The sequence below is a fragment of the Neoarius graeffei genome, chromosome 19 (assembly GCF_027579695.1).
Source record: "Neoarius graeffei isolate fNeoGra1 chromosome 19, fNeoGra1.pri, whole genome shotgun sequence".
NCBI lineage: Eukaryota > Metazoa > Chordata > Actinopteri > Siluriformes > Ariidae > Neoarius > Neoarius graeffei.
In genome coordinates this window covers 40,251,726-40,265,289 of record NC_083587.1, presented here as the reverse complement: position 1 = coordinate 40,265,289, position 13,564 = coordinate 40,251,726, and the positions used below count along the sequence as shown (strand labels likewise).

The window sequence follows — 13,564 nt, the reverse complement described above, 5'->3', positions numbered from 1 at the left end:
AACTGCCTCTTGCTGAAAACCGGTTGAAAATCTGCAATTACCTCCAAAAATAAAACAAGAAAACAAGTGAAGTACATACAGTACCAGTCAAAAGTTTGGACATGCTTTCTAATTCAACTGTTTTTTTTTTTTCTTTATTTTTATAAATAAAGTTAGGTCACTTCATGTCTTACAGTAACGATGAATGTCGTTTCTCTTTACTTAGTTGTTCGGTTCTTGACATAATGTGGATTACTACAGTTGTGGAATAGGGCTATTTACTGTATTTTTATTATTTACTGTTTGGTCGTAAATGCATTTAAGAAGGAAAGAAATTACACTAACTTTTGACAAGGCACATCTGTTAATTGAAAAGCATTCCCGGTGCCTACCTGATGAAGCTGGTTAAGATAATGCCAATAGTGTGCAAAGCATCATTAAGGTAAACAGTGGCTAGTCTGAAGAATTTAAAAGATTAAGCGTATTTTTTAAAACACTTTTCTGTTTACCACATAATTCCATATATGTTCCATATGTTATTTCAGAGTTTTGATGTCCTCAGGATTGTTCTACAATGTAGAGAATAGTCACATTACAGAAAAAACAAAACTATGAATAGGTAGGTGTATCCAAACTTTTGACTGGTACTGTATACTGCTCTGAATGGTGGAAGTGGATGAACCCTGTTAAACAGTAACCCACTTGTATGTAAAGCAAACGTATGCAAGGAGGCAGTGACTATATTTCATTGGTCAACGTCATACCTTTCGTTCTATTGGTGGGTGAATTTTGATCGGGTTGTCTCACCAAGAGTGTGAAAATTTGTGAGCACAAGATTTGCAAGTGCACAAAGCAGGGGCTATTTGAGAGAAGGCAAGTTTTTGAGCAGAAGCATAGTAAATTTGCATGTGAGCAGGGGCTGGGGGAGGGGGGCTGCAAAATCCGAACGTGAAATGAATAAATACTGCTCTGACCTTGGAAGACCACACTCTTTATAAAAGAGAGGAATAAAATGCCATAGTAGCTCAGCAAGTTAGTGATCTACAAGATGATATCGTGATGGTGCTGAGTGTGTTATTAACATGGAAACTTTGGAAGTTGATCTGTTTGAGCAGAATGTTGCAGTGAGCAGGTGAGACAGCTGAACAGAATAAAGGGCAAAAGGACTGCAGTATCACTCAGATGACGCAAAGACTACATCCCACTAGCACCACTGTCATTACATAGCACTGTGGGTAAAGATAAGGTCCTGAAGATAAGTCCAAATGAAAACAGACCAAAATGTTGATAAAAGAAGTTTAAACCAAAGTTACACTTAAGATCACATATTGATTGATTATACATATTGATAAGTCATCCAGAGTGGATGTTTTGTTTTTTAAGCTGATGACTAAATGCATGCCCTTTTTCTATTATTGTATTTCAGGTTCACTATAAAACGTTTGAGATCAGTTTCTCATCTCATCTCATCTCATTATCTCTAGCCGCTTTATCCTGTTCTACAGGGTTGCAGGCAAGCTGGAGCCTATCCCAGCTGACTACGGGCGAAAGGCGGGGTACACCCTGGACAAGTCGCCAGGTCATCACAGGGCTGACACATAGACACAGACAACCATTCACACTCACATTCACACCTACGGTCAATTTAGAGTCACCAGTTAACCTAACCTGCATGTCTTTGGACTGTGGGGGAAACCGGAGCACCCGGAGGAAACCCACGCGGACACGGGGAGAACATGCAAACTCCGCACAGAAAGGCCCTCGCCGGCCACGGGGCTCGAACCCGGACCTTCTTGCTGTGAGGCGACAGCGCTAACCACTACACCACCGTGCCACCCGAGATCAGTTTCATTCTTTGATTTTAGTCTAGGTTGCTCTTTTGCCAAGACTACTTAGCGTTTTTTGTTAGCCTTCTGTAGCCCTATTTTCCATGCATGTCCCTTGCATTCTTGTCCACCCACTCAAGTGTTTGGATTAGACACTGTGTTTAACTCTGTGGGGTTTTTTTTTAAACAGATTTCACCTGTGTTTTTGTGGGGCCTTGTTTTAACTGGTTCAGTTTGTTCACCCTGGGGTATTTTTTGGATTAAAGCCCTGAAATTGATTTTTACCTGCATGCATCTCTGCTCTTCTCATTGTCTATCCTATCCTAACCGACCCAATGTATAGGCCTGCTGAGCAAGATTGAGAAATATGAAATTGAGTTGGATTGCCTTTGCATGCTGTGACAATGTTTCAGCTATTATCTTTATTCTCTTATCTACATTGCCACTGTGCCAATAGCTTAACCCTTTATACTACGAGGAGACCTCAGCATGTCCAGATTTAGTCAGTCACTCTCTTAACTGCATTACGTAACAAGAAACTGAGTTTTCAGTGGGTTTTTTACTTAATCTCATATTAGCAGATCATATAGTTGCCATGAAATGGCTAGCAATTGTCTATTGCATCATAGTTGTTAAAGTAATTCTTCTAAATACATTTTCTGTACATTTTCACAAAGCCACAACTAACATGTTTTGAGATTTTACGAGACTTGCTCAGTCATTCACTTACCGTATAATGATAGCACGGCTCTACAGTGACTAATCATAGTGATTCCACTGGCTTGAAACATTTTCTTTAAATTGGACTGGATTTCTAAACCACATGGGTGAGAACAGCATCATAGGCACAGGTCAGCGTGGCAACAGTCACAGGTATGTATTGTCTACCTAATGGACTGTCTATATACGCACACCATCTCCATCAGCCATCTATAAACACTGCTAGCGAGCAGCCTGAACTACAAGCAGCCATGAGCCATTCAGCAACATCTTTTTGCACTGTTGGAGTGGAGATTTAAAGCATCAGCATCTACACACACACACAATACAATGTCCCTTCACTCCAAGATGTCTGTCTCGAAGGGTACTAGGTGGTAATAGGACAGGTTGGTGACATATGCCTCTGTGTCATCATCACTGACGTCCTGTTCCGCAGACTGACACTCTTTCCCATCCTCATCATACCTGCATGGGCAGAAATATTTAAATCAAAATCAAGGTAGTGAAGTGCAATTTACCGATGGATAAAATTTTTTGTACTGCATGACACATTTATTTAGATGTTACTCATTTTAATTAGTAGTTATTTCATATAGCCCTTTCATATAGACAATTTATGAGCAACCAATATAAATAAAGCAGTACAAACACTGCACCAACAATGCCAGACCAAAACCTGTTCACCTTCACAGGACACTCTCAACCCTCAAAGCCAAACACTCTAACTCAGCCTTCAATATAATGAAACAAAAATTGTACTCGTTTATCTGTTATGTACTCATATAACCAGATGTATACTAAGTTATACTTAGAGAATAGTACACATTCAAGTACATGTCTGAGTACAGTGGCGTGAAAGAGTCTATGGCCTTTCAGGATTTATTTTAATTTTTTGGTATATTTGTCACGCTTAATGGTTTTATTGGCAAGGCAAGGCAAGTTTATTTATATAGCACATTTCATACACAGTGGCAGTTCAATGTGCTTTACAGAAGTAAAAGCAAAACAGTAAGCAATAGAAAATAAAATTACATAAAATAAATGGGGAAGAAAATAATAAGAATTAAACAATAGTAGAAATAAAATAATAAAATGAAATAAAACTTCAATTTAAAAAAAATTATTTGATAAGACAAAAAAAAAATAACGTGAGTAAATACAAAATACAATTTTTGAAACATTACATTTATTGAAGAAAAAAAGTTATCCAACACCAACTGGTCCAACATGAAAAAGTAACTGCCTGCTTAGTCAGTCAATCAACCAATTAACAATTTCATTGACAACAGGGTTCAGTTAGACACACCCAGGCTTGATTACTGCTAGCCCTGGTGAATCTAAGCATTACTTAAATAGAACCTTTCCAGCAATGTGAAATAGGGTAAAAGTTCTCAACAAGCAGCACACTATGTTATAATAAATAGACATTCTGGAAGAGATTCAAAAGAAAGGTATTGAAATACATCAGTCTGGAAAGGGTTACAAAACCATTTCGAAGGCTCTGGGACTCCAACAAACCACACCAAGAGCCATCATCTCCAAATGGAAAAAAAAAACTCAGTACAGTGGCAAGTCTTTCCAGAAATGTTTGGCCTACCATAATTCCTCCAAGAACACACTGATGACCCATCCAGGAAGTCACAAATGGCCCTTTTCCACTACCCTTTTTCAGCTCGCTTCAGCTCACTTCAGCCCAACACGGCTCGCGTTTCAACTACCTCAGAACAGCACGACTCAGCTCGCTTCAGCCCTACTCAGCTCCCAAAACTCGCACGGTTTTGGAGTGGGGCTGAAGCGAGCCAAACCGAGCCGAGTGGGGCTAGGGGCGTGAGCAGACACTCCCCTGTGCACTGATTGGTGAGGAGGAGTGTCCTCACGTGCCCACACACGCCCCACGAGCACGCTGGGATCTGTAAACACCATAAACCCGGAAGAAGAAGAATTACGAATTACGAGAATTTCTGAAGCCTTATGCGCCTCGCCTCATCTATACGCTCTTGCCAGTATCTGTTGGCGTTGTCGGTGACAACAAGCCACAGCACCAAGACCAGCAACACGAACGACTCCATGTTTATTGTTTACTATCCGGGTCGTGAGACTACCGCTTAAAAGGTCACTGATGTCACTGTTTGCACCGCCTAACGACATCAATATGACATCCACCCACTTTGGCTAACTGCACCCAATGTGTCCACCCACTTCCAGCCAGCACGGTTCAGTGCGGTTGTAGTCGAAATGCAACTCCAACAGCCCAACTCAGCCACGTTGGTAGTGGAAAAGCGGCAAAAGGAACCCAGACAAATACCTAAGGAACTGCAGTCTTTGCTCATTTTACTGCCTGCACTTCACTACCTTTTCCACCATTAGAAAGGGACTGGGCAAAAATAGTATCAATGGGAAAGTTGCAAGGCAAAAACAAATGTTAACCAAGAGGAACATCTAAGCTCCTCACACATTTGGCAAAAAAATACTGTGAAGCCCCCCATGACTTTTAAGATAATATTCTATGGTATAACGAGTTAGAACTGGAAATTTTTTGGAAGACATGGGTCCCGTTATATCTGGTATAAAGCTAAGACAGCATTCCCCAATAAAGGCCATATATACTTCAGCAGATGTAGTCCATGCACTGTACATGCAAATTTTGTCGTGGACTGTCCATGTGGACTGTGTGTGGTGACTGCGCATGTGTGTGTCCAGTAGCTGAGAGTAGTTGAAGTGCGAAATACAGAAGAAGAACGTTTTAAAATTATTTTAGAACACATTTCTTCTTCTTGTTTTGTTCTTATTCCAACGTCAGCATTAAAGCAGCTCTTCTTCTCTTCAGTTGTAAACTGTCACGCATGCCTTTTGTGTTCTTGTTTTTATCTTATTCGTGGGATTGTCTTACTTTCAGACCATGCTCTTTTCCACTTCTGGTGAGGGGGATATTCAATAGTAGTGGGCATGCGTTCAGAGATGCATGTGTGTTCATCAAAAAAATCACCTATACTTTAGAGACACCCATGAGCACGCTCATGTCCATGTTGTGCAAAGCCACATCCATGGAAGTATAACTGGACCTTAGGAACATCATACCAACAGACAAATATTGTGGTAGTATTGTTATGGTGTGCAGATACTTTGCTGCTTCAGGACTTGGGCAACTTGTCACAATTGATAGGATAATTGATAGAACCATGCTCTCCAGGCATCAGTTCATGATCTGAATCAAAAGCACAATTGGGTGATGCAGCAAGACAACAATCCAAAGCACAAGCGCTAGTCCACCACTGAATGACTCAAAAGAAACAAAACAAAGTTTAAGGCCCAATCCCAATTCTAATTTCTACCCCTACCCCTCCCCCTTCCCCTCCCCCTTCCCCTTGGCCCTTCCCCTTGAAACTGAGCTACAAGGGATAGGGCTTGAAATTCAACCCCTACGTATTGGGATAGCCCTTCAACGATCGCATACGTCATCGCGTACCTCCGTCAGCGTTTACGTTAGCAAAACGCGACCAAATGCGTCACTGGCTGCGACCAGCCGCTACAGTCAGAGCCAGAGGCAGAACCAGAAATCTCTGCTGGCAGGGTGTGATTTGTTAACTAACACCACTGAATGGGATATCTTTGGTGCTTCGTGCACCACATCCGACAGAATGAGGTGTCAGAACACTCATGTAAACAATAAAAGCGAGAATAACAGAACAAAACGTACGCAGTCAAGCAACCGAAAACAATACTCACTCCCAAAGCTTTTTAGCAGCAGCTTGGATTTCAGAAATCGCTGCTCATTCTCAGCTCGAAAGCGAATCAAGCAGCGTGTTTCCTCTGGATAACAACTTAAAACACGTAAATAATGGAGAAAATACATTTATGACAATCTTTCGCCGCGGGAACCGCCATCTTTCTGAAATCCGCATGAAATCTCGCTGAAATCCGCATGGCATTGTGGGAAATCACTCAAACCCCTTCGTTCGGAGTCAGCTCCAGGAAAATCTCCGTTTGGAGGGGTACAGAAGCCCTACCCCTTCCCCTACCCCTCCGCGTTAACTGGGATTGGGATACCCCTACCCCTTCACGTGAACGCGCAAAATGGAGGGGAAGGGCCAAGGGGTATGTCCAAGGGGTGAAATGGGATTCGGCCTTAGAGTGACCAAGTCAAAGTCCTGAATTGAACCCCACTGAGGCAGGACTTCAAATGGGCAGTTCATGCACAAAAGCTCACCAACATGGCTGAAATAAAACAATTCAACAAAGAGGAGTGGGTCAAAATTCCTCCTCAGCAATGTAAAATAATATATCTAAAATTGGTTGCAGTTCTTGCTGCTAAAGATGGCAAATCCAGTTATTAATTGTAGGGGGCAATTACTTTTTCACATGGGTGATATAGGTGTTGCATACCTTTTTTCCTTCAATGATTGATCATTTAAAAACTGTTTTGTTTTTCCTCCTGTTCTCCTTGTCTTATATTACAATACATTTTGTATAAGGGTCTGAAAACATTTGTGTGGAAATATGCAAAATTAAAGAAATCAGAAGGGGACTAATACTTTTTCATGACATTGTAGGTTTGGGTAGAAGTACACTTGCATACTTCTGATAAGTCATTTCTACTGTAAGTAAACTTGAAGACAAGTTCAACAGGTACCAAGTAATCTAGTAGTTCAACTGTTTAACATACTATTAATATTTAATATCAAGTTTCATTAATGTCTACATACAGTATATTAGGTCCAGATTAAATTATTATTATTATTATTATTATTATGTTTTTATGTGAGCAATGTTTCACCCAGTATACAATATGCTGAGAATACACTTATGCATTTAAAATCTTACTTGAAGACCACTTTGGGTGAAATTCATACTGTCATGTGTTCGCTGAAATCCACCCAGAACGCCACTTCCCTGAATGCACAAGGTCTTTCAAAAATGTGCGTCATGGACTACTACTCCCAACACACACACACATGCGCGCGCATGCACGCATGCATATGCACACACATGGACACATTCACCTGACTACTGATGACATGGACCTGTTAATTATGCTCGCACCCTATATAAACAGACACCAGACACTCTTTGCAAAGTAACAATGTGCCTTTACCTGACTTACCATGCTTTTTTATTTTGTGATTGATATTCCGGTTTTTGATCTCCCTTTACTTCCTTTGTTCGCCGATCACCTGACCTTTGCCTGTTCACTTGACTACCGTTAAAAGCGGTCTCTTAATTTTTTTCCATAATTGTAATTCCATCAATAACAAGCACTTTAAAAAACAGCAGTTGTCACTGGTGGAGATTGAGTAAATAAGAGGCATGTCTTACTTATACATGATTCTGACCTTGCACATGATTTTTAGGTGATATCAGTTCAAGTGAGGAGCAATATCAAGTCCAGCTTGTATTAAGTGTCAGTTTGATGTAACCACAAAATGCTCAGACAGAGTCAAACTGATTTTCTTTACAGGAGATCACATCAAAATTTTAACAAAACTTTGGTCTGGCCACAATGTATTTTTAGAATTACTTGTAACAACAATGTGACTCTGTACTGACTAATTGCATTGTGTTGAAATAGTGAACAACAGATTCTTCCTCTTTTTTGTTCATCAAACAGTTTGATGTCTGTTTAACACATGCATATCAGAGTTTTTGAGTTTTTGGTCGAGTTTCATTCCTTGTCATTCCTGAGTTTCCTTCTCATAGCCAGTGAAAGAAGCGCTGGCCACAGCTACTTGTGTGAGTTTTTGGTTTTGTTTGAGACAGCATGCCCATAAAAAAGTATCTCTCACAATTTTCATGTGATATACTCAAAAAGACAAATCTTGAAATCATATATAAATATCTGGCCCAAACCTAAACTAGATTAACTGAATGCGAGTTGAACTTCGTGTATTGTGGTTTAAGAAGGAGAATGGGACACTTACAAATGCTGGGCAGAGTCTGTAGACGATGGTCTATCTTTATCCTGAGTAACATTATCATCAAATACAATGGTCTCTGTGTTTGCCAGGCAGAACCCATTTGACCTCATAATCTCTGAGGGGGAAAAACAAAACAAAACATGTAAACATATGTAACACGCATAAAAGAAACAAATCATTGCATCTTGCATCAATAAATATTTTCAACTTATTGTCACTTAAGTGGTTTTCACTTAATCATAGTGGCTCAGAGCAGCTGTGTAGTCTGGAGATAACATTTTACGTTATGGTTGCTATGGCTATAAATTTTTAAAGTTCTAAATCACAAGACTGCTTCAATGGCTAGGTTTCCAAATAACACACATATTACATTAACATCTGAACAGGTTCTATACCTGATATCTTGATGGGTTTCTGGAACGGCTGTATCTTCTGGATTTTGTCATTCCTCAGCACTTGATCTAGTGGTGAACGTTCAAAGAACGTTAAGATGACCTCTGATTTGGAAAACTGAAAAACATAAATGCATTAGCAGGCTTATAGCATTCTTACCCTGAATGCCTGTTAACTGAAATAGATAATTTGCTGCCTCTGACAATTAATAAACAGCTGTAAATAATTATTTATTAGTAAGAATAAATATTACAAAATAATTAGCAATAACTGGTAACAATTATTGACTCTAGGTAATTACTGAATCCAGTAATTAGTGATAACTATTAAATCCAGAGTAAGACGTGTTTTTATTTTATGAATAGGCAGCTCATACAATGAACAATGTGCATGCTGCAGCAACATATTACAGTTTATTTAGGAAGAGTAAAAGGGTTTCACGCTTGCTAATATGACAATGTTGCTATCAATAGAGATCTTGCATGTGACGTCACAGCCGATCCAGATTGTAACAGACGCCATCTTGTCGGTCAAACGCCATATTTCCGCCTTCTACTTCTGCTTCTACCTTTTCTTCTGGAAAACCCTACTATATACAATTCTACTACAACGGCTGCGGCTACAAGCTCTCCCTACCTGTGCACGTTTTTTATGTTTTTTGTGTGTATTTCTGCGTGTTGTTCGTCTGTACTGGACTTCAATATCCACTACAACCGTATGGACTTACTGGACATTGGTTTCCAGCAGAAAATGACGGTTTGTAGCGATTTCCATCGCACGCACAACATTCCGGATGAGATAGCGAGACCAGCGGGGTCTCCGTGGATTGTTATCGGGTCTGGCAGGCGAAGGAGGCGGCGTCGGGAGAGGAAGCAAAAGCGAGGCTGCAGAGCCGGCCTGCTGACTAAGCTCAGAAAACAGCCACTCAAATCTCCACTGCCAAGCCTCTACCTCTCCAACGCCAGATCCATGGTAAACAAGACGGACGATTTGGAATTACAGTTGGAATTACCTTATTCTATTCTATAATCGGCTGGTCAGTGCTATACCAGATACTACTGATATATCTAGTATCAGTACTAGTAATACTTAAGTGACTTACCCGTCCAATGAGGATTGTTATTTTCTTGTTTACAAGATGCCACATCTGAGGGCGGCTGACAAATCCTGAATTTCTGTAAAGATAACTGTCCAGAGATTTATAAGCACGTAGTGCTTCACCACTGAACAGCGAGGGAAAATTAATGAGGTAATTATACACGTCTGGGTATTCCGCTGGCAGTTCCATATCCACTGACACGGTCGTGAAAACTACGTCCGGTAAGCCATAAGGGTCACTAATCTGTAGGTCGTTTATTTTAGACATATATCTAGTTATCTGTTCATTAGAAAAATTAGCCGTGTAGTCCGTCGGTTGAAATTTATCCATTTTGTACACGAGTGCAGCAGTATTCAGCGGTGTTTTTTACTGACAAGATGGCGGCTGTGTACTTTCCAGTCACGTGACTGCAAGATCTCTATAAGCACCTTATTAATTAGTTGTGAATGACAATGTTCTGGCTTTTCATCATCCGTTGCCTGGACTTACAGGCCTGCACAGTCCTCCCTACTCAAAACACACTGATTAATTCTTGATAAATGTAGGAGGAATGTATAGCCATGTATAGTGGTGTTTCAAAGGGCTAACTGTTAGTATGATAATTTCTAACAAGCATAACCTTCAGCATATAAAGGGTAGCACGACCATGCTCATTACTTCATTCCTGCATTTGATGCAAAATGGCATAGCATAATATTGAGACAGACTTCAAAGAGATATTGTTCAAGAAGTATTCTCAATGTGAGAAATATCTCATTCCTTAAGAGGTACACTATAAGACCACTGAGGATCTGAGAACAGCAGCTGAAATGTCTACTAGAAAATCACGTCACCAGTCACGTCATCCTCAAGAAGTACACTACCGTTCAAAAGTTTGGGGTCACCCAGACAATTTTGTGTTTTCCATGAAAAGTCACACTTTTATTTACCATCATAAGTTGTAAAATGAATAGAAAATATAGTCGAGACATTTTTCTGGCCATTTTGAGCATTTAATCGACCCCACAAATGTGATGCTCCAGAAACTCAATCTGCTCAAAGGAAGGTCAGTTTTATAGCTTCTCTAAAGAGCTCAACTGTTTTCAGCTGTGCTAACATGATTGTACAAGGGTTTTCTAATCATCCATTAGCCTTCTGAGGCAATGAGCAAACACATTGTACCATTAGAACACTGGAGTGAGAGTTGCTGGAAATGGGCCTCTATACACCTATGTAGATATTGCACCAAAAACCAGACATTTGCAGCTAGAATAGTCATTTACCACATTAGCAATGTATAGAGTGGATTTCTGATTAGTTTAAAGTGATCTTCATTGAAAAGAACAGTGCTTTTCTTTCAAAAATAAGGAAATTTCAAAGTGACCCCAAACTTTTGAACGGTAGTGTATGAAGTACTTCAATGTGATGTGGAGAAACTTATTAAAAAGAGAAAGTCACCAGAAGATTGCCCAGTCTACTATGCCACCACAGAAGATACCTATGATATCATTAGCAAGGCTCACACTGTAACTGGCCATGGTGGTCGTGACAGGATGCTGAAACACCTTGGGCAAAAGTATGCCAACATCAGAACAGATGCTGTTGAACTCTTCAAGTCCCACTGCCTTGTGTGACAAGAGGAGAGGTCCCAAGACTACAGGTGTTATCGTTCAAGTGAATTTAACTCTCGTGGTCAAGTTGATCTTGTCGACGTGCAGACATCCTCCAAGGACAGTTCAAGTGGATCATGGTTTACCAGTGCCACCTCACAAAGTTTGTTATCCTGAGGCCCGTCTTCCAAAAGAGCTGCTGAAGTCACCTTTCAAACTGTTGGATATCTTCCTCCTCTTCAGTGCACCAGGCATCCTTCAGCATGACAATGGCTCAGAATTCACAGCCCAAGTCATCACGAAGCTAAAAGAGTTGTGGCCTCAGCTCACCATGGTTCATGGCAAGCCCAGACATCCCCAAAGTCAGAGCTCTGTTGAAAGAGCAAACAGCGACATGAAAGACATTCTAGTGACTTGGATGAGTGGCAACACCCAGGACTGAACAGTGGGACTCAAATTTGTTCAGTACCAGAAGAACTGTGCTCATCATGCTGGTATCAACTGAACCCTCTACAAAGCCATGTTTGGAGAGGACCCTAAAGTTGGCTTGACATCTTCTAGTCTCCCACCTGAAATTCTAGAAAGACTTCAATCTGAAGATTATCTTCTGGCACTTCATCAGCCACCACCCCCTGCCACCACTGAGCCAGCATCTGTTGACACCAGTGAGCCAACCCCTGCCATCAGTGAACCACTACTCCCTGCCACCAGCACCACCTGCAACCAACCAGCCAACCACCACTTCCTGCCACCAGTCCACCACCATTTTGTGAATTGTATTGTTAATACTTAATGATAAATGTGTTAATCATAACAACTGTCTTAAAGTAATAAATAATGTATTATTATCCAACTAATTTTGTGTCAAATAACACCATTTTGTGTAGGGTTTTAGGCATTTTTTTAAATGCAGTGTGTGTAGCGAAGGACAGGACATAATGTGTTAATATTAAATGTTTAATTGTCCCAAAACTCACCCATTGATATGTAAGAATGTAACAGCGGTTATGTCAGTTTTATCACATCCTTTCTAAAAGTGTAGCTACTTATACCTACATTACTTTGATCAGGATGATCAATTATATCAGCTAGCTAGAAAATAGCTCAGTTAATTTTAATTACATTTAAAATTAGGAGGACAAAGTGCAGTTAAAGGACAGAAGAGCAGTACTGCAGTAGAGCTGAAAGTACAGTGTTTTAAACTGCTCAAATAAGAACATTTTCAATTTGGATTTAAGTGTGTCTGGGCTAAACATTGATTCTCCTTGCAGATAAATACACTGGTCCTGTACCATTAAGACTTATTTACCATTAAGACTGATTTATAGACTAGCAACAATACCTTGAAGTCAATTCTACTGGATTCAGATCTGGAACACATGGAACATTTTTGGGATGTGGTAGAACGGGAGATTCGCAGCATACGGTAAAAGTGCACCTGAAAAATCTACAGGGATTGCATGATGCAATCATGTCAGCGTGGATCAGAATCTCAAAGGAATGTTTGTACCAGCAAACAATTGGGGTTTGGAAGAATTGAAGCTGTTTTTTGAGCAAAAGTGTTCTGTAAGTGTATATTTTCTATTATTTATTAGATGATTTTATCAGAGCATTGTTGGTTAACTGACATTATTGTTTCATCCATGCAATGACACTTAAGTTCAGGATTTTATTCTCCTGTCAGGACTTATCCCTTTGTATCTATAGTCCTGATAGAGATAAGTGTTTCTTACCTTCCAAGGCATATTGATGGTATTCTTCAGCAGTCTCTCCACCTCATTCAGCCTGACCTCAATGTCCTTCGCCTCTTTAATCTTCATGAGACCTGGAGACATTACCATACAAAACACAACATCAACAGCACTGACAAACAGCCCAAGGGAAAAAAAACAAAAACAAAACAACAACACGTCAAAGACAATGGTCATTTCACACAGGAACGGGCTTGAGTTTATTAAAAGATTTCTGAATAGGTTATGACATATTACACACAGTGTATACAAATTAGACCCATAATGCTCCAGTTGTATAATACTAACTATGCTT

At 40.1% G+C, this 13,564-nt stretch overlaps 1 protein-coding gene across 1 annotated transcript in view; it reads right to left on the bottom strand.

Moving 5' to 3' along the window:
- Positions 1 to 1,703: 1,703 nt before the first annotated feature.
- The window catches only part of pxdc1b (PX domain containing 1b), a 32,359-nt gene continuing 20,498 nt past the window's right edge, over positions 1,704 to 13,564 (bottom strand). Inside the window, exons 2-5 of the mRNA XM_060900070.1 lie at positions 13,252 to 13,343; positions 8,833 to 8,947; positions 8,441 to 8,552; positions 1,704 to 2,990 (exon numbers count right to left, since the gene is read on the bottom strand). Coding sequence (XP_060756053.1) covers positions 2,864 to 2,990; positions 8,441 to 8,552; positions 8,833 to 8,947; positions 13,252 to 13,343 — 446 coding nt within the window. The 3' untranslated portion in view covers positions 1,704 to 2,863. The remainder of the gene's footprint in view (positions 2,991 to 8,440; positions 8,553 to 8,832; positions 8,948 to 13,251; positions 13,344 to 13,564) is intronic.